This window comes from Corylus avellana, chromosome 10 (genome assembly GCF_965113065.1).
Source record: "Corylus avellana chromosome 10, dhCorAvel1.hap1.2, whole genome shotgun sequence".
NCBI classification, from domain to species: domain Eukaryota; kingdom Viridiplantae; phylum Streptophyta; class Magnoliopsida; order Fagales; family Betulaceae; genus Corylus; species Corylus avellana.
The window spans coordinates 7,229,045-7,249,320 of record NC_142499.1 but is presented as its reverse complement, the minus strand read 5'-3'; the positions used below and the strand labels follow the sequence as shown (position 1 = coordinate 7,249,320).

Genomic DNA, 20,276 nt, shown 5'->3' with positions numbered 1-20,276 from the left:
AACGCCCAATAATTCAAACTTCTGAAGTGAAGTTTTTCATAAAATATAACTTTTTCATTCACCAAATGACTATGATATAGAGCCACTAGTTAGAGCCCACAAACAATAATTCAAAAGCCCAAATACTGACAAACCCAGCCCAAAGATTCACACCGACCCGCACCGTAAAACAGAACAAAGCCCATTTTGGAGCTCACAAAGTTAACAAAATCAAAAACCCTTCCATCTTCTAGGGTTTTCTAACTTTTCTCTGCACTTTCTCTTCGCACCGAGCTCAAAGTCGTCGTCACCATGGTTCGCTCCTAAACCCCTCTCTCTCTGTTCAGAATTTCCTACAATTTTATACAATGCCAAATTTTAATTTTAATCATATTTTGTGATCCAAAACATTGGTACTCCTCTGGCTCTCACGTCCAAAGTTTGATTCGTTTCTTTTTCGTTTATTCTCTATGGCGTTCAAATATCTATGACTATGGCATATTTCAAATGCTTTTTTCCAGCATAATGCTCCGTTTGGCTTCTGAGAAAATGAAAGGAAAATAATATAAATAAACCAGAATTTTGATCCAGATGAGTTCTGAATCTGATTATCATCCTCTGTAAGACTGTAAGCCATTAGAAATTCATGCAAAAATACTTAAACTTTCGTCATCTTTTTAATTTTCATCGTTTATGTCAATAAACAAACAATTTTCAAGTAATATTTTGAGTTATTAAACAATTTCTGAGGAATTTAAATATTTTGAGTTATTCTGATACCCAATTCGTTGTTTTACTGATTGCTGTTGTCGTCCTTTTTTTTTTTTTTTTTTTTGGTTTAGCCGCAAGGAGATTACATAGACCTTCACAGGAAGAGGAATGGCTATCGCCTTGACCACTTCGAGCGCAAGCGCAAGAAGGAGGCTCGTGAAGTCCACAAACGCTCTGAATATGCCCAGAAGGTGCTTTCCTTTCTTTCTTTTTTGGATAATGATAATCTCTGAATCTCCACAATTTCTTTTCTTGTTTATTATTATTAGTTTTTTTTGGGAAAATTGAGAGCTAAATTTCTCATTTGGGGTTTTATTTTTAATGGAACAGGCGTTGGGTATTAAGGGCAAGATGTTCGCGAAGAAGCGCTATGCCGAAAAGGCCCAGATGAAGAAGACGTGAGTCTTTTTTTTTTCTTTCTGAATTTATTTATTGAATTTCATGTTTACTATGGATCTGTGAGCTATTGTATATATAAGTGGAACAACGGGTACTAGAAATGATGCTTTGATGACAAACTTTAGTTTTAAATGCCTGATACTAATTCTCCATATATTTGATGTGATTTTGTTTTTATTATTTTTCAAGTGTTATAACTCTTGGGCATTGAGATTTTTGTGCCTTAGATAAGATGTTATATGGACTCTATTGAGAGTAATTAACTTATCATTTTTGTGATCGCTGATAGCAATATAGCAGTAGTGTTATTGACTAATTGAAAAAAAAAGGCTCATTTTCCTTCAAATTGCTGCTGTCTTGAAAACAAAGGGAGTGTCGGTAAATATATATATTTTTTTTGATAAGTAATGTAATATATATAAAAAAAAAACGCAAAGCGCCTCTAAGTACACAATAATGTATACAAAGGAACCCAACCAAATACCCTAACAAACCAAAATCCCAGAAAAACCTCTAAGAGCACAAGAAAGTATAGAAGGGACCCAACCAAACACCCAAGAAAAGCCCTAGTGCACCTCAGGGGGAAACCTAGTTGCACCTCAGGGGGAAATGAAAAAACATTTTTCGACCCCAAAAATCCCCGCCGACGCCAGCCCTTCACCAGAGAGATGGAGCAATCCAGATTTTTGAGCTCCCTCATCCCCTTAACCTTAGGAGCAGAAGCTTCAACCACGGGCTCCCTCTTTTCAATGATGGAAAAAAGGTCCCGAAGTTTTTTGTCCTCACCTCCCCAAGACAACCCCACAACGGGAGCGAGATTCAACGCATCAAGCCCCCTATCGGAATAGCCCTCCTTCCCTTCCACCGAAGAATCAACCACAGCCTCGACAAGCAGGTCCTTGTTCTTATGTAGCTGCTTTGCGACCTTTTCCTTCACCCTCCGGGTATACCATAGTTGGGATGTGGATATAGCGGAATAAATAGGAGTACCACTCTCTGTCATGCGAGGAAAAGGACGGCTAAGACTCCTACCCATCTTAGCCGCCCCATCGGAAAGGGAAGTGGTCGAGAGAGAAGTGCAGACCTGAGACGAGAGCAAGGAGGTAGCAGCAGGGGAATGAAGACCCAGCTCAGCCACCCCAAAGGTAGGCGAGATAGTAGAGCCTACATGAACCTCCATCGGCAAAGAGGGTACCGGAACATGGTCCTTTCCCTTGGAAGACAAGGAAGATTCCTTCAACACCACCGGAGAGGGAGAGACAGCTCTCGGACGAAAGAACCCACGACGAATCAAACCTTTTGCCAGAGAAGAAGGACGAACAACCTGAGATTCCTCCCCCCCTGAAAAAGGAACCTCCCTATCCCTGCAAAGAGGGCTCGCCGGAGAGTCCGCCTCCCAAGGAATAGAGAAGGCCTCTTTGAGAATAGAAAGGCGTACCGAATCAGAAAGCTTCGAAGACACAGTCGCACCTAGGCGGGCTTCAGGCACCGAAGAAAAAGAAACCTCCCAGTCCCTGCGTAGAGGGCTCGCCGGTAAATCCTCCGCAGAAGGGGTAGAAACAGCCCCCTGAGAGGATCTGTCACTGTCAGACCCAACATTCTCGCCCAAAACTCGCACCGGAGCGAGAGAGAACTCCGCCGGGGAAGACCCATCGTCGGAATCCAAACTAGTAACCTGCAAACTCAAAGAAGACCTAGCCAATGGCTCCAAAACCTCTTTAGAGACCAGAGGAAGCCCCGGAGAAGGCACCAAAAGCGACACACACGCAGAAATAGGCTCCAAAGGTAAAGAAATCGAGACAATTTAGATTCGAACCCAGCTCCGAACGCGGAACCGAGTTTTGGACTGGATCCGAGTTATGATCCGGATCCAAGTATTGAACCGGATCCAAATATTGACCCGATCCCATTTTAGAGGCCGACCCGGAAACGCAACCCAAAACAGAATTGGTTAGGTCCAAAATACGAACCCTTTTACTCCTGCGATTGGGCTTCGAGACAACCCCAGCACGGACCCGGTCCAACTTACGTTGGATTTACCCTAGAAGCCTCAACAACCCACTAATACCGATCTTACCCTTCTTCTTCTTCCTCGAACTCACAGACCCAGCCGCCTCCGCCAGAGGAGTAGCCAAGCACTCCAACGCAGAGCAATCCACGGCAGAACGCAACCCAATACTGTCATACTCCGATTTCAAACACGACGACCCCGGAAACAAATCGAGAGACCTCGGGTACTCTACTGCTTTCGCTTTGACGCCCGGAGAAGATCGAAGTACATCCACGAACGACCTCCCAGAATCGACCCCCAAAGAAGGAACATCCATGAGAAGCCCCGCCGAAGATGGAACCCCAAGCTTCGCCGTACCAGACATCTTGAACTGGGCCGCCAATAGTTGCCGAAGCTCTCCTGCAAAACGCCGCCAGCCCCTCCCAAAGCGTCCCTCCGGAAGCCAAATGACTCCCTTACGACCACCCTCAGCCATCACCGATACCTCCAAGAACCTTCCGGCCTTATTACCTCCCCCATGGACCATCGTGGCCTTATCACCCTCACGGTAAGATTTGGCGATCTCTTCCTTCACCTGAGCCTGAATCGCCGCTTCCACCGTTTCCACCAACCACGACGAACACTGAATGCTCGCGAAAATATACCCCACAAATCCTTTTCTCCTTTCCTCCAGACGAAGGTTAGGACACCCAACCTTTGCGAAAAGGTAGAAGGTTTTAGCTTCAAAGGAGAAGCTGCGTTCCATAACAAGCACGCCGAGCCCTAACGCGCAGCACCAGCTGCGCTACCACTCGCAGAAATTCAAAACTTTCAAAATTTCAAAATTTGAAATTCATCCGAATCTAGAGAGAGAAAGCTAGAGAGAGAGACCTTCATATGGCCAACATCGTCCCTTGGTAAATATTTGTAGGGTTCTTTGAGATATCATGGTCAAAATTTGAAACCATTAGGAGCATGATTTTCCTGGTGTTAGTATTATTATTGTTTGGTGGCATAGCAGATTGGGAATGTAGGTTTCATTTTTCTTAGAATCATCGTGGTAGAAAAGTTCTTATTTCCTCAGTCCGCCATTTTGTTAAGTTTCTTACTGAAGCACTTTAAAACTGCAACAATATATATGCACATGACAGCTCAATCACTTTGGATGCAACCGGTCTGAATTGAAAACCAATTTTTCCTCTGTGTCGTTACTATATCCTCCTATATTTGTCTGAAGATAAATTTCCATGCATCATATGTTTCAGTTTTCAGTGTATATTTTCCAAAATGGGCGAGTTATATTTGCTTGTTATTGATTTATATTATGTTGGATAACCAGTGGTGGATAAATTTTTTTGCTTTTGCATGTCAATAGACTGGCTATGCATGAGGAATCGTCCACCAGGCGCAAGGTGGATGATGATGTTCATGAAGGAGCTGTTCCTGCCTATTTGCTAGATCGTGAAAACACAACGCGAGCTAAAGTATGTTACACCTGCGATCTGAAAAGTACTGATTTTTCTTTCCCAGACGCTCCTTTCTGTTTATGAATCTGACATGCACTGTTAATAGGTTCTTAGCAATACCATTAAGCAAAAGAGGAAAGAGAAAGCTGGTAAATGGGAAGTCCCTCTACCCAAGGTAAGATCATAATCAACTTTCTTGCATGATTTTGCGGTTCTTTGTGTGTGTGGTGTATGGTGTGGGTGAATCATGGTGTACCTGTAATCAGTTAAATTTTATATGGAATTTATATCCCTTCTCCAGGTGAGGCCTGTGGCCGAAGATGAAATGTTCAAAGTGCTCAGAACTGGCAAAAGAAAGAGTAAGTTTCCAGAAACTCTCCTTCTTCATTATCTTTAATATATTTATTAATTTTTCTTGATATTGAAAATTTTTTATTGGTTAAAATTTGTTTCCTTGTTAATCCCACTTGTATGTTTTCTGCTTATGGGAAGATGATGGGATTCTAAAGTGCTAGAAGATGCTGTGAAGTTATTCTTCAATTTGTTCTATTTTTTCTCTCCTTTTTTTTTTATTATTTGGCTAACTTCATAAGTCATGTTTATCTGGAGACGATGAAATTCATTTTTGGGTTGTGGCTTTGTGGATTTACCAATGCAATCAAAGAACTGTCTATTGTGTGATAAAGTAGCTCGTAGAATTTCTCAGATGCATCTGATTTTAGTGTGACCTTACAATAAAACACGAATGCGTTTATGGTTGTTTTCATAAAACGTGATTTGAGTGACTAGGAGTGCCCCTGATGCTCTAGGCCTGGATCTCTTTTGCAGCCAAACAATGGAAGAGGATGGTCACAAAAGCCACATTTGTGGGAGCTGGTTTTACAAGAAAACCTCCAAAGTATGAGCGTTTCATCCGTCCTAGTGGGCTGCGGTTCACCAAAGCGCATGTGACACACCCTGAACTCAAATGCACTTTCAATCTTGAGATTATCGGAGTAAAGAAAAATCCTAATGGTCAAATGTATACCTCTCTTGGCGTGATGACAAAGGGAACTGTCATTGAGGTACTGTCTTCCTTCAAATTTATATTTATGATCCACTGAGGAAGGACAAAGTTAGACGTGGCGGGTTTACATTTTTTTTTCTTCTGTTGCTATGAATTTCAGGTAAATGTCAGTGAGTTGGGTCTCGTTACACCAGCTGGGAAAGTTGTATGGGGTGAGAATCCTTCTAGTTTTTTTTTTCTTGGTTGAAACTTAGCATTGTTATCGATCTCAACTCCCATCAGTGCATGTATCATTTGGTTGTGATTTATGATAAATGAAAGTAATTTATTTTGTTGTGGCGGATGCAGGGAAATACGCTCAGGTGACAAATGACCCTGAGAATGATGGTTGTATAAACGCTGTTTTGCTTGTCTAAGAGGGGTTACTGACAACCGGAGACGTTGGTTTGAACTCCAGGATGTCTGAAGTAGCATGTGTCTTGTTGACAGTTGTTGTGTAACCCAATTTCTTCACAAAGCCACTAGTTTTTGGTCTCTCTTCGTGTGTTAGCATCATATTAAAATAGCACTTGTATCAGGAGATATATGTGTAATACAATTTTGTCTTGCTTTTGTTTCAAATTTGTTCAATTTTTAGCTTACCATTAAAGCCAAACTCCAATAGCACAACGTGACTCATAGATTCAGTAATTCATTCAAATTGTTTATAATATTTTTACAAATATTGCAAGTTTATCGGTTGTGAAAATCTTAGCCCAGTTCTTTGTTTTATCTTTAATCGTTTTCGTTGACATAGCTCAAGAGCAGCTGCTGTCTTACCTATAATCACTTTAAAATAGTAGCAAACTATTTTAGCTCGAGCCTCTCCATAATTCTTTTTTGCTTTTGTTTTTATATATACATTATGGGCAACACTTGTTATATAATTAGATTTGACATGACATGTTAACAAAATTCGTCAAAATTTTGAACGAAAGTTGATAATGACTTATTTGTTATTTTTGTATATAACAAGCTCTTGAAATATTTTCATGTGGCACATGAAGCTTATTACAAATCATTATAATCACAAATGTTGCGAGTTACTACACATCATTTAGACAGTCTTTTAAGTAATACACATAGATTTAGTTCACAAACCAATTTACTTCTCAAAATATAGTAGACAAGTGACAATTCAGAACAAGCGAAGCAAATGTCATAATAAATACTTGCACATTCAAGTAACAAGAGACAAGAGGCCCACTATTCATATATTGGGAACCAATGGTCCCAACAAATTATTAAACCCGGTCACGAACAAAGATAACATTTGATAAATTATTAAGTGAGAAGCTGGGGAGGAGACCCACGGGCAGGAGTAATTTGAGGCTCAACCACCTGTAGTGAGCCTATCGCCAGCCTCCTTGTCAGATCCTCTACTGAGACCTTCACTACATCCCTCCTAAACCCAATGTCACCGTAATACCTACTAGCACAGTATACTGTAGCAGCTGTAGCAGCCATTCCATAAACATTGGTAGTAACAAGCCGCAGTGGTGTTGATAAAACGGCTGCCAGAGGCCCCCCTATAATAGAAACTGCTTGCCCACTCTGCCCAACTCTTCCTTGATCCACCACAAGAAGCCCGGTTTTGCAGTAGATGGCAAAGTCCTCACAGTTGTTCTTGAATACATTGTAGCAACCAAAGCCGTTGTCAACCAGGTACTTTGCTCGATGAACCACAACATCGTCTGGGTCGGAGGCTGCAAGAGTGCACGTCCCACCACGTGCTTTTGCAAGAAAGAGAGCGGGGCTGACGGCATACTCGAAACGGTACAAAACACCACCGGCAAGGAAGCAGTTCAGGCATGAGGAGAAGACACCGTTCCCGTCTTCTGGTGGAGTGCAAGTGGGGCAGGGCAGTTGAGGTCGGGTTGGTCCTGAGCTAATCAACAGGACATCCAGCACAGTCCCAGTTCCTACTTCTTGGCCACGTCTAGTAAAATGAATGACTTTGTCATCCCCAACATAGATACCTGTTTTGCATTCGGATGCAGAAAAAGATATTGTCAAAATATATACAAGACAAATAATGAATTGATGTTAAATCTATTAGGATAGAAGGAAAGAAAGTGAATAGATAATACAAGGACATGGAAAGCACAAGGTTGGAGCTATGTCAAAGGAAGAGAAAAATAAGCAATTTCATGAACACAGACTTCCAATTCTCTACTAACCTGTCTGCCGGGTACACAGACAGATGTTTTTTTTTCTTATAGATGTTCAACACATCACAAATTTCTAAACATAGGGAACCAGTAGTCAATTTATCATAATTGCCCTAAGAGTCTTTTGATTGACAGGAAAGGGAAAGGAAGAGAAAAATAAAGCTGTTTTCCAGTATTTTCTGTGCGTTTTTGTAAACAAGAAAAGGTGCGAGTCTGTTCTACCACTTATCACTTTCCTACAGGGAAAATTTTCCTAAATTGTCATCCTGCATTTTTAACAAGATTATGCATCACGGACAAGTTTAAACTAATACAAACTTTTCTTGCCAATGAAACAATTAAGGGAAAAGTTGTGACAATTATTTCCTTTATCTCCCGTATCTTGAGAAATATCTTCCTGCAAAACTTTCCTGTTTAATCAATCAAATGTCAACATATACCTTGCATATCACTCAATCTAACAAGTAGAGAGAAAAAAGTGGAGTCATCTCATTCAGGAGGAACATCAGGGACAAGAATCAATATTCCTACGACAAACTGAAGTATAGACAGAACAACTAATGAAAAACCCCTGAAGTTCAAATGATGCCACCTCTACCAACAATAAGCTCAAAAGAATAATAAGTCCTCCATGAATGAAGCATTGTAACACATACACCACGTCATAATTCATTCCCCGTTCTCTTTAACAATGGCATTTCATGAAATGAAATCATAGATGCTTCTTTATGATGCTTCCTTCTAAATTCTAATGCTTGGAATTCCAGAGACCATAATCATTCACAAACTCTAACAGAGTTAGCTCTTTGCAGCATTAAGTGCATCCGGGGCATAATCTGCCGGTAATTATTTGGAAAATGGAAAAAATTCAATTTCCTTATCACCATTTAACACAGTAGGCCTCCTGGGAGTCGGAGAACAACTTTAGGGTCGGCTTGGATCCACCAGTTCCCTCTTATCAAATCAATTGAACAAAAAAAAAAAAAAAAAAAAAAATCCTCCATTGAGCAAAAATTTCATATTTTCTTTAATTTGAAGACCATTTTCTTCTTATGCATGAATATCCAAGTATACACATAAACTTGCTCTAAGAAATTCATCATTCAGCGACATCAAGCTAAAAAATTAGCATGCAATTTTATCATGCTAAGCAGAACGTAAAACAAAAACAAAGAAGCTCAAAGAAATGCAACACCATTAGGGGAAAAGATAGAGAACCGTGATGAGCATAAATATAAGCAGATCTCCACGAGTATATGTGATCCCCTGGTTTCAGGCTCCCCCTATCCACTCTGTAAACAAAAAGTAACAGGAAAAATAAATAACTAACCGGTACACCCTCAATGTCCCGTTTGGTTGCCGAGAAAACGTAGGAAAACGAAAAGCAACAACATTTGAGATCCGACAGACTCGATCATAATACCAGATAAATGGAAATTAATTATAAACAATAATAATAATAAAAAAAACCTGTTGGATAGCAGCCCCATTTCTCTTTCAGCGAAATGAACCAACCTGGGAATTGGATTCTCGAAAACGCGTTGTAAAACAAAGCTTTCGGTGAGTTTCGAATTCCCGCAGAGGAGGTTATTTTGAGGAAATGACGGCTGTGCCCCTTGTAGAAGCCTTCCTGGCTAAGGATTTGACTGCGACAGGAGATGACGGGATTTACACGTGGCAGCACCTGACGTGACGGTCCGGCCGGTGGTCATAAACGGTAACCCCCTGTCATGCTATTCTTCGCGCTCAATCTATTATTAGTACAGATCAGCAATGGTAAGTGTATTTTAAATCACTTCATGTCAATTATAAAAATTAGAAAAAACCCTTTTAACATTTACGCGTTTTTGAAATTATTATTTTGAAGTTAAAAAACTTTTAATTAAGAGTATCGAATATTTTTTAATTACCTTATCTTATTAGAATTATTCGTGAAATATTGTAAAAATTTTTAAAATACCCATTTTTTTATTATAAAAATTTGTAAAGATTCATGCACATGTTTGTAATATTTTTGTTACATTTTTACAATAACTTTTTTTAATAAAAAAAGAAGTATTTTAGTAATTTTGACGAGATTTAATAAAAACGGTATAATTGAAAGTTTTTAAAATTTAAAGAATTAGTGTCAAAATAAGTAAAAGTTCAGAATAATTTTATGAAGTTTTCCATAAAATACTAGTCACTTAAAATAGGTTATATCTTTTTTTTTTTGTTTTTTTGTTTTTTTTTTCCTTTTCCTTTGAGCAAAAGGGTAGGCTGAAACGACCAATTGTAGCTATCTTATTTGAGTGTGACCATAGTAGCATATGTTATATCAATCAATATAATACGAGTATGAAGAATAATATTATTTGAGATGAGTATATACATTCATCACGTTGGTTCAAATTAAATTTTATAATATTTAATAATGTGTATATTAAATCGTTCTTACGTCATTTAAAATTTTAAAATACGCATGCATATGTGTGAATTGTGAACTGTGATCCCCGCGTTTTAGACGTTTTCTGTCGGTTGATTTGTCGCGGTTGCAAGGTGATTTGTCAATATCTAGAAAAAGCCCAAAAGTAAGCAATCTTAAATTAGACGCACCCATAAACTCCAACGTGGGCCTGGGTTCAGCGGTTGGGTTTTGGCCCATGTACTCTGACCCATCCGCAAATCACATAGTTTCGATGTGGAAACTTCTACAACCTTTTATAGACCGGGAGGCTGGGCCTCATCAAAGAAGAAAATGACAGATGGACCACCCTGACCCTCTCCGGTCCTTAGTTCACGTCTGAGATTTCTCTTTCTCTAGAGAAATCCCAAGGCTACAAATGAGCCACGTCATCTTCTATTAACAAATAATTTTTTTTATTTTTTTTTATTTGTTAGTAGAGAGACTAACGTGACTCATTTGTAGCTTTGAGATTTTTCTAGAAAAATTTCAGCCATAAAACTCTTTAGTCCTTAAAGGATCAGAGAGGATCTGAATCCCTTAATTAAAGTCTTGATGAAAGGAGGCAAGGCATAAATAATCTTTAATGTCCATAATTTATTTATTTATTTTCGTATGAGAGCATCCCAACTGATTTTCTAGAACATAAAATTCTTTACATTTTAGCTAAAAGATCTACAACTTCATGATAGAACTTCTCTAAGAGAGGTCACTTCAATTCTTGTACTTATTCTTGTCAGAAAAATTTTAGACCGTTCAAAACATTTCCACCATACAGATTGGGTAAAGTTCTGACTTTACTGGCGAGTACTTCCCAAACAATTAAAGTGGAGTGAATTGATAAAGACATAATTCGAACTTCAAAGCTTTTATTTGATAAGATATTCAACATTATGACTTGTGCCTTACAAGGACATGACTCACTACTTAAAGGACATGACTCGTAGATAAGTATGACAACTTTTAATTGCAATATTTGACTAAAGAGTACTAAAGAGATAAAGTATAAAAATACTATTATCTTCTAATATTGACAATTATGAAATATAAAGAAAATAGAGCAAAGGCAAAAGTAGAGAAATGATATTTAATAGATTTTTTTACGATTGCAATATAACTATGAGTATATGATGATGTGATAGTAAATATCAAGTGTTAATTTTTTTTACGTGCTCTTATTGATTTAAAGGTTAATTTTTACTGTTACATGACAATCGTATGAGAATCTATTAAATAGCATTATTCATACGTCTGGACTATATTTTGTATATTCACTATATTGAATTGTCTGCAACAATATTACATAAGTCTCTATTTATAAAGAGGTAATGAATAATGAGCAAAAAACTCAAATAAACTCTAAAATAAATAAGAAATGAAATAAATCTTGCAAATATAATATAATATGGAATATATATATATATATATATATATATATATAATATTCTAATAAAATAATAAATTTAATCATTTAATTAATACTTAACTCAGCTAAACGGTTGGAATTCTTAAAGGCTTGTTTGGAAAGACAATTCTTCTCAACTTTTTATTTTATTTTTTTAGTTTATTTAACACCACTAACACTCAATTTAAGTCAAAATTTTATATTATTCAAACGACTCAAACATAATTTTAATTCTTATTTTCTCTTTGATATTCACAATTTTAAATTGAATTTAGTAAAATAGAAAAAAATCGTAAACCTAAACCAGCTGCCACCCACCGGTGGTACTTTTGGTTTGCATTTGAGATCCGTACGTATTCTGGAGGCTTCATAGAAGTATAGAACCATCCCGTCAACTGTCAAGGCAATGTGGAACATGGTTCACACAATCATGGGAGGTTTACGTGACCCTTGAAAACAAAAAAGACCGATCGCGACATGCACGGTGAAAAACGCTCGGGACAAAACAGAGTGGGTTCACATTCGCAGCAGCCCACAAACTCATAACACCACTCTTCGTCCATCTCAATTCACGCGTACGTCTTTGGTTGGTCGGGGAAGGAACTAATAGGATAGCTTAAAAAATGGTTCACTTACGAAGACTAAAGTCTTTTACGTGATTGGAAAGTTGCACATTCTAGAAAGGGACAAAAATAGTCGTTCTTCTTTGTTTTCCTTGTTTTCCTAACAGCTAGCATAGTTGTTCTTTGTTGTTGCTGTTCCTGTCGTGCAAGCTTTTGCTTTCGGAGAACTAGAGGTGCAAGGGACATTAGAAAATATATTAATAGAACATTGAACACTGTTTAAAAATATTTTTACATTTTATAGCGTTTCGCTCATATGAAAAATATATGACAGCAAAAAACGGCCGCAATTTTTGACAACTTTGAGCATAGGTTCCGTGATAGTTTAGTGGTAGTATGACAGTGATCCGACGATAATTTAATAGTTTGAGAAGGGTAAACTCAAAATTAAAAATAGTTTACAAAATTTTAAAATAAAAATCATTTTATGAAATTAAAGAAGATTTTTTAGTTAAATCAAAAATATTTTATGTTTGATTATTATTTTCAGTGGCATTAAATACCATCGAAGCAAGCGGAGCAAGTTAGTATGTTGTCTGTTTTCGAATAATTAGGGGTATGTTGTTAATGGTTTTGAATTTTATTTGAAAAAGTATTTAAAATAAATATTAAACATGTTTATTATGAGAAGCACAAAATACTGCATGGTGCGAGCCGGAGATAAGTCACGTGCCCCTATCAACAGCTTAAGTCACCGCCACCATAAGCATATGCTTCTCTCCAGATTCCAGAATATTTCCCTTATCGAAACTTCGTCGGTCCTCACCCAGTGATCCGCTCCCACCTCATCCTCCCCACGTGACTCGGTCTCCACGTCACCACACGGAAATCTAATCAATGTGCAACAATCCCACGTGGATACACACGGGTCCCACCCACTTCCAGAAAAATTCAGAACCCAAAATCCTAACCGTTAAATTCTCACCTCCCTTCGTCTTCCCCAATTTTTCCTCAGCTTCTGTTCGCTTTTCGCGTTTGCAAAGCCAATAAAATTCTCGCGAGCCTTGTATTTAAAAGCGCTAGCTTCCTCTGAAAACGTAGTCAAAACCCTAAGCTATGGTCAACGAAAACCAAGCTTCGAGCTCTTCGAGCGCGTTCTCGTTCATTTCAAAGGGATTGCAAGGGGTGCGGGACTCGGCGGACGCGGATCTCCAGTTGATGCGGGACCGGGCAAACTCGTTCAAGAACCTCGCGACGTCGTTCGACCGAGAGCTAGAGAACTTCTTCAACTCCGCCTCGACGTCGTTCTCGGTCCCGGCGATCCGGTCGACGCCGCCGCCCGAGATCGAGTTCGTGAAGAGGCTGCAGCCGAAGCTCTCGGAGTTCCGCCGGGCGTACTCGTCGCCGAATTTCAGCAATAAAGTTCTGGAGAAGTGGAGCCCGAGGACGAGAATTCGGATTGATTTATCGGCGATAAGGAATGCGATTGTGTCGGAGGTGGAAGATGGGGACGGAACTATCAATTTTGATAGGGTTAGGAGAAGGAATATGGTTAAGTTTAGAGATTTCTGGGGGGAGTGGAAAGGTGAAGGAGAAGGAGAGGAGGCGCAGTCTGCTAGGGATTGGGAGCCAGTTCGGGCGTTGAAGACGAGGCTCAAAGAGTTCGAGAGGCGGAGTTCGTCGGCAGAGATTTTCGGTGGGTTTAAGAAGAGTGAGTTTGTGGAGAAAGTGAAGTCAAGCTTGGTATGTTCTCTCTTGCCAACCTTTCCTTGTTTTGAATATGAATTTGAATGTATATAATATATGTTGCTTTGGTTTGGTTGTACGAGTTAGCAATTTGATTTATTTGGCTATGTTTGAATCATTATAACTAATTATATCTTAATTCAAGACTGAAACATCGAATGAAGCAAAGCTATGAAGGGTTAGAACTTGTGTTTTCAAAAGCAAATGTCATTTGATATTCTGGGGATGCAGTGCATCTTTCTGAGGAGAATACTTGAGAATTCCTTGAAATTTGAAAGATTTGAGATGCTGGAGTTTCCAATTATTTACCTGAAAACTTCAATCTCTCTTAGAACTTAAAATTTGGGTTTCGAAGTTTGTCTTTCAGTTTAAAAGGTTTTAGAACTCATTTATGCTCGAGTGCCAACGGTCATGTGGGAAGTAATTGATTGGTATGTGTTGGTTTGTTGATTATATTGTTACCAATAGTCACATTAGAACAAAGACTGGAAAAAAGAAAAATAAACGCAATATAATGATGGCTATATTGGTTATTTCCCATGCTCTTCTCTAGATGTCGTTTTAGGTTGCTTGCTTAATTGTGGGAGGATGAGACTTATGGACCTCAAACTGAAAGAACTAGTAGAAAGTTGTGTGCTTAGTTCACAAGGACCCTAATCATGTTCATGAGAAGGAGTTTAATGAAGCTCGAAAGATCCCTTTAATGGTCTTATTGACTAAATTAAAGTTGGTTTGTATTTTACTACAAAGGTTACAATAATCTACATTGCAAAGAACTTCCCGTTCAAATTTTGAAGCTTCCTATAAGACTAAGAAGCTTTCACCTTCTTTTATGGGCTTCTGATCTGATCCTCAAACTTAGTACATTTTTAGACGCAAGATTTATAAAGATGCAGTTTTGTCCAGAGACATGCATTGCGACATAAGGTGTAAATGCCTCAACCAAGCTTTTAGCCATGGACTTAATGCTCCATCTAGCACTTTGATGTGTTTATGCAGTGAATGTTGTACATCTTGTCTACAATGCCATGAGGGGTTATTTATGTCATTTAATTACAACTTGCATGAGGATCTCAGAGGCCAGAGCTATAAAAACGTTATTGTTATACTTATACCACTTGAAAAAAAAAAGATCATCTCTTCTGAATTAGCGGCGATACATGTTTTAACTTTTAGAAAGTCATACTTAGTTTCTAATTAATTATTTTCTAGTGGTTTCATGTATACTTTGTGGTTGTTGTACACTTTCAATGTTTAGAGGTTAGTATATGCATACATGCGTACACACCTACATCTGTGCTATATTTTTTTTTTTTTTGATAAGTACATCTGTGCTATATATTTGATGATTTTCTTTGTCTGACACTTTATACATTAAACTTTTTGCAGAAAGCAATGTGCAAGGAGCCTGAAGAGTCAAAGGTAGGTGTCCGTCTGGATGATTTCTTTTGGCTTCATGTTTTAATAAACAACATGCTTTTCTTTTACTACTTCTGTAAGAATCAAGTATGCTATCTTCCACTTGAGCTTCCTGAAGGATTTATTTGCTGTGTTTGGCATCATGTGGTTTGGAGTTTCCAATTCTAAATGGATGAAATTTGAGGCCCTTTCTCTAGAACATCATGTATCGAAGTTTTCACTTTTATCCAATTCCAATTCCCTGCTGCCAAACATAGTGATCGTTCTTATATTGGATGCATCATTGAGTTGGCTATGATATTCTCTAACGTATCTGTCAAATTTGATGTGATATTTCTCAACTATACTTTAGTACTGACAATGGAAGGTACAAAATTGTTTGAGGTCTTAATAAATTAGATCCCAAGGCCTTAAGTCTTTGTGAAAGGCCATTTTTAGTGTGTTTAGTGGCTATGATAACGTTTCTTCATATAACGTTTCTGTGGAGGATTCTTTCATATCTATCTGTTTTTTTTTGTTAAAAATATGGCATCTAAGTTTTCTGGAAACATTCCATATGGTCCCGTGTTTGAAAACATAAATATATTGTTGTCTATTCAAATTCCAAAAAACTAAACAGCATTGTGCTCAAGGGTATCAAAATGTTAGAAATCGGCTGTTTGTGTTGGGCTTGGGCCATTTGTCGTGTAGTCTTAAGACTGCTCAGGCTTAACTGCAAGCTGTGGGGAAAGACTATATCTCTTTAGAGAATCTTGTTTTTGCTATTTATTTTCTTGCTTAATTTAGGGACTACATTTGCATAAAATGGATTTGGAGTTTAAAATTTTAGTAATGCAATGATTTACCATGCTGAATATTTTCTCTTTGATTTCTGATATAGGAAGTACCACCGTTGGATGTGCCAGAACTTTTGGCATCTTTGGTTAGGCAATCCGGTCCATTTTTGGGTGTTAGAAGAGGTATGTAAATCATTAATTGTTGTTTAAATCTTCTACCTTGTAATGTATAGTGGCATAGGCCTTTGTATGTTTCAATTTTGGTTAAAGTTCGTGGTTTAACCACATCAGCATAATTGAAAAGTTCTCTCTCTCTCTCTCTCTCTCTCTCTCTCTCTCTCTCATGTATCCATTATTTCCTAGACATCATTTAGAGCAATAAAATCTAGTTAGCTATGAACAAGAATGATTTGTAATTAGTCCTAGCCAGTTTTTAGTTCTTTTGGATGAAAATGGAAATCCAGGACAACCTCTCAATTCTTATCAAATAAAATAGTGCATTTCTGAACTATATTATGAGTTGGTGGATCTCTTTTGAAACATTTTATTGGGCTGCCCTTTGTTTTATTGCAGCCGCTTTAAAAGCACAGCAGTGTTGCTTAGTTTCATTAAAAAGAAAAAGAATCAGATTAACTAATAGGCATCTGCAATTAGCTGCAGGATTCAGATCTTAGGACTTAGGTTGTTTGGAAATTTTTCTAGGGCTTCTTCTAAGGTGATCTGACCTGATCTTACTCTCTTGGAATAAAATATTGTCTAGGAGGATGAAAGATTTTGCAGGGCCACAAACAATTTCTGCTATGGTTGGATGTTTTTGTTACTATTTAACATACAAATTGAAGAAGAGGAGACATGCTAGAATCAAACTATTTAAAGTACGGAAAGTTTGCTCAATTCTTTGGCCTTATTCTCTCTTGCTCGTTTTATCCTCTTTTCTTCTTTCTATTACTCATTCATAGTGTTAGATGTAAATATCCCATTAGATATCAAATAAAATTACCAATCAAATAGATGGCAATCTTTATTGTTGATGAAACTGACCTCCAAGGCTGCTACCATAGTTGTAAAAAGCTAGGTTCCACCCCCTGCCCCCCCCCCCCCCCCCCCCCTCCTCTTTGCCTTTTGTAAACATGAATTATGTAACACTTAATGGGCTTATTTAAAACAACAACTTCCCATTGTTTGAAATGTTTGGAAACTGTGTTTCAAGTGTAGTACTTGATTTTAGTGTGCCCCCGCTTATTTGTCATCACCATGAAGCTTATGTATTCTATGAAGCAGATATACACTTGATAATGTATTAAACCATTATTGCTTCTCTTAAATTTTAATAGTGTTTGAATATGATTGCAGATATATGTGATAAGATAGTGGAAAGCTTGTGTAGCAAACGCAAGAGCCAACTTTTATTGCACTCTGCCTCTGCCGGGGAATCCTCTGTTTTAGGGAATGATAACATTAATGATGAATTAGATTTGAGGATAGCCAGTGTCCTCCAAAGTACAGGTCATTGTTACGAGGGTGGATTTTGGAAAGACCACACAAAGCATGAACCATCCGATGGGAAAAGGCATGTTGCCATCGTCACAACTGCTAGTCTTCCTTGGATGACTGGAACAGCTGTAAATCCACTGTTTCGAGCTGCATATCTGGCACAGTCTGCAAAACAATATGTCACACTCGTGGTTCCATGGCTTTGTAAGTCAGATCAAGAACTAGTTTATCCAGACAATCTCATTTTTAGTTCACCAGAGGAGCAGGAAATTTATATACGCAGCTGGCTTGAGGAAAGGATTGGCTTCAAGGCTGATTTTAAAATTTCCTTCTATCCTGGAAAGGTAGCTTCTTGATGAATTAGATTATACAGTCTTCTTTTATCATATCAACCTGTAAATTAACATCTGACATATTTGTTGTTGTTTTGAAGTTTTCAAAGGCAAGGAGAAGCATAATACCTACTGGAGATACTTCTCAGTTTATCTCTTCGAAGGAAGCTGACATCGCTATCCTAGAAGAACCAGAGCACCTAAATTGGTACCATCATGGTAGACGTTGGACTGATAAATTTAACCATGTTGTGGGAATTGTCCACACAAATTACTTAGAATATATCAAGAGGGAGAAGAATGGGGCTCTCCAAGCATTCTTTGTAAAACACATAAACAATTGGGTCACAAGAGCTTACTGCCACAAGGTATTAGTTTATTTAATTGGATATCCTCGTCGTGTGTTACCTTTGTTTCTCATTTTATACTATGCTGTAGATTGGGTTGTGCATAACTGGTTCGGGGCGGAAAATGTCTAAATAAATATTTTTCTGATCAGCTTTCTTTCTGTATTATGGGGTGGATTCCAATTAACAAATTGTCTGATCTTTGTTCAGGTTCTTCGTCTTTCTGCTGCTACTCAGGATTTACCGAAGTCTGTGGTGTGCAATGTTCATGGTGTGAATCCTAAGTTTTTGAAAATTGGAGAAAGGGTTGCTGCAGAAAGGGAACTTGGGCAGCAAGCCTTCTCCAAAGGAGCATATTTCTTAGGCAAGATGGTCTGGGCAAAGGGATACAGGGAGTTGATAGATTTGTTAACAAAGAACAAGAGTGACCTTTATGGCTTCAACTTAGACGTGTTTGGGAATGGAGAGGATGCCCATGAAGTTCAGAGTACAGCAAAAAGGTTGGATCTGAATCTCAGTTTTCAAAAGGGAAGAGACCATGCAGATGACTCTCTTCATGGGTAAGCATTTTTCTGAAACCACTTTACCGATTTGTCGTTGTTTCGGTGCAGACAGAAGAGTTCCCCCCTAAGCAAATAGAAGAGTTAACCCCAAAAATTAAAACACTGTTTAAGCCCCCCATTTCTTTCTTGTCCCAAGTTTAAGCTTTAAATTACATAGAGCTAGAAAAGAGCTCTAAATTATTGAAATGTTTTTAATGGGGGAAAATGAACACTTAATTTAATTAAGATGCTTATTTTGTTTACATTCTTAGTTTTTGGCTCACCCACCCACGCACACCAACTGTTGGCTCCTTCGAACATTATTTTATATTATTTTATTTTTTCTGTTTGAAGGTACAAAGTCTTCATAAATCCTAGTGTTAGTGATGTCCTCTGCACGGCTACTGCCGAGGCTCTTGCAATGGGAAAATTTGTAGTATGCGCAGACCACCCATCAAATGAGTTCTTTAGGTCATTTCCCAACTGTTTGACTTACAAGACGTCTGAGGATTTTGTTGCCAAAGTGAGAGAAGCACTGGCAACTGATCCTCAACCTCTTACTCCTGAGGAAAGATATAACCTTTCATGGGAGGCTGCCACCCAGAGATTTATAGAGTATTCTGAGATCGACAGATTCTTGAACAACAATGAAGACGGTGCAAAAGGCAGCAGAAATGATGGAAAGATCATAAAAAAATCAGCATCATTACCTAGTCTGACAGAAATGGTTGATGGAGGATTAGCATTTGGCCACTACTGTCTAACTGGGAATGAATTTCTTAGACTTTGTACCGGAGCGATTCCCAGGACCCGCGACTATGACAAGCAGCATTGTAAAGACCTTAATCTCTTGCCACCGCAGGTAGAAAATCCCATCTATGGTTGGTAAGTAGATCCACCAATCTGTACAAGTAATCCCTGTGTATAATTAATACTAGCATATCACAGTTAGGAGCCTAGTTATTTAGTCTGAAGGTTTCTTGTTCCCTTGATGAAATGTATTAATTTCTGAAGCAAAGCACATATAGTTTAACAGCTGAATCCAAATTTTGCTCTTTTCCATGTATTCATTTCTGAAGCACATGTAGTTTAACAGGTGAATCCAAGTTTTGCTCTGTTCCATGTCAATATAGAAGACCAATGCAATAGTGTAATACTCTGTTATAAGGAAAGTTACAATAATGAAGATGTTTGTGATACCATCTAATCTAAACTTCGTAGGATCATTTTAAATGAAAAAAATGTGTTAAAACAGAACGAATCATACTTGTTAAACATATGGTATTATGCATAATGAGTTTGCTAATTTGCAAAGTGGGGTGAGAATAGAGAAAGAAGATGAATAAATACAGAGAAATGAAAACTTGGGATTCTTTGATGGATTCTGA

The 20,276-nt window shown here is 38.1% G+C and overlaps 3 protein-coding genes across 3 annotated transcripts; 2 read left to right on the top strand and 1 right to left on the bottom strand.

The window, feature by feature from the left end:
* The first annotated feature begins 202 nt into the window (after positions 1–202).
* On the top strand, positions 203–6,232 carry LOC132192063 (uncharacterized). The gene is made up of 9 exons (XM_059607258.2): positions 203–294; positions 822–941; positions 1,081–1,148; positions 4,515–4,623; positions 4,712–4,780; positions 4,907–4,964; positions 5,434–5,669; positions 5,772–5,823; positions 5,960–6,232. Exons 1-9 carry the CDS (start codon positions 292–294, stop codon positions 6,025–6,027), a joined length of 783 nt encoding a protein of 260 aa, XP_059463241.1. The 5' UTR covers positions 203–291; the 3' UTR covers positions 6,028–6,232.
* A 555-nt stretch (positions 6,233–6,787) lies between these two features.
* LOC132191759 (NC domain-containing protein-like protein) lies at positions 6,788–9,422 on the bottom strand. The gene is made up of 3 exons (XM_059606849.2): positions 9,292–9,422; positions 9,040–9,113; positions 6,788–7,629 (listed from the first exon to the last, which is right to left on the bottom strand). The coding sequence occupies exons 1-3, from the start codon at positions 9,309–9,311 to the stop codon at positions 6,935–6,937; spliced, it is 789 nt and encodes a 262-aa protein (XP_059462832.1). The 5' UTR covers positions 9,312–9,422; the 3' UTR covers positions 6,788–6,934.
* A 3,776-nt stretch (positions 9,423–13,198) lies between these two features.
* Positions 13,199–20,016, top strand: DGD1 (UDP-Glycosyltransferase superfamily protein). The gene is made up of 7 exons (XM_059606497.2): positions 13,199–13,975; positions 15,368–15,400; positions 16,278–16,356; positions 17,527–18,011; positions 18,101–18,367; positions 18,557–18,906; positions 19,243–20,016. The coding sequence occupies exons 1-7, from the start codon at positions 13,349–13,351 to the stop codon at positions 19,775–19,777; spliced, it is 2,376 nt and encodes a 791-aa protein (XP_059462480.2). The 5' UTR covers positions 13,199–13,348; the 3' UTR covers positions 19,778–20,016.
* The last annotated feature ends 260 nt before the right edge of the window (positions 20,017–20,276 follow it).

Coding starts and splice junctions, on each gene's coding strand:
- LOC132191759 (XM_059606849.2), bottom strand. CDS start 9,311: ATGGGGCTGCTATCCAACAG. Junction 9,114..9,291: donor ATGGGGCTGCTATCCAACAG/GTTTTTTTTATT, acceptor TTTTGTTTACAG/AGTGGATAGGGGGAGCCTGA. Junction 7,630..9,039: donor TTATATTTATGCTCATCACG/GTTCTCTATCTT, acceptor AATGCAAAACAG/GTATCTATGTTGGGGATGAC.
- LOC132192063 (XM_059607258.2), top strand. Junction 1,149..4,514: donor AAGGCCCAGATGAAGAAGAC/GTGAGTCTTTTT, acceptor GCATGTCAATAG/ACTGGCTATGCATGAGGAAT. Junction 5,670..5,771: donor CAAAGGGAACTGTCATTGAG/GTACTGTCTTCC, acceptor TATGAATTTCAG/GTAAATGTCAGTGAGTTGGG.
- DGD1 (XM_059606497.2), top strand. CDS start 13,349: ATGGTCAACGAAAACCAAGCTTCGAGCTCTTCGAGCGCGTTCTCGTTC. Junction 13,976..15,367: donor AGAAAGTGAAGTCAAGCTTG/GTATGTTCTCTC, acceptor AACTTTTTGCAG/AAAGCAATGTGCAAGGAGCC. Junction 16,357..17,526: donor ATTTTTGGGTGTTAGAAGAG/GTATGTAAATCA, acceptor ATATGATTGCAG/ATATATGTGATAAGATAGTG.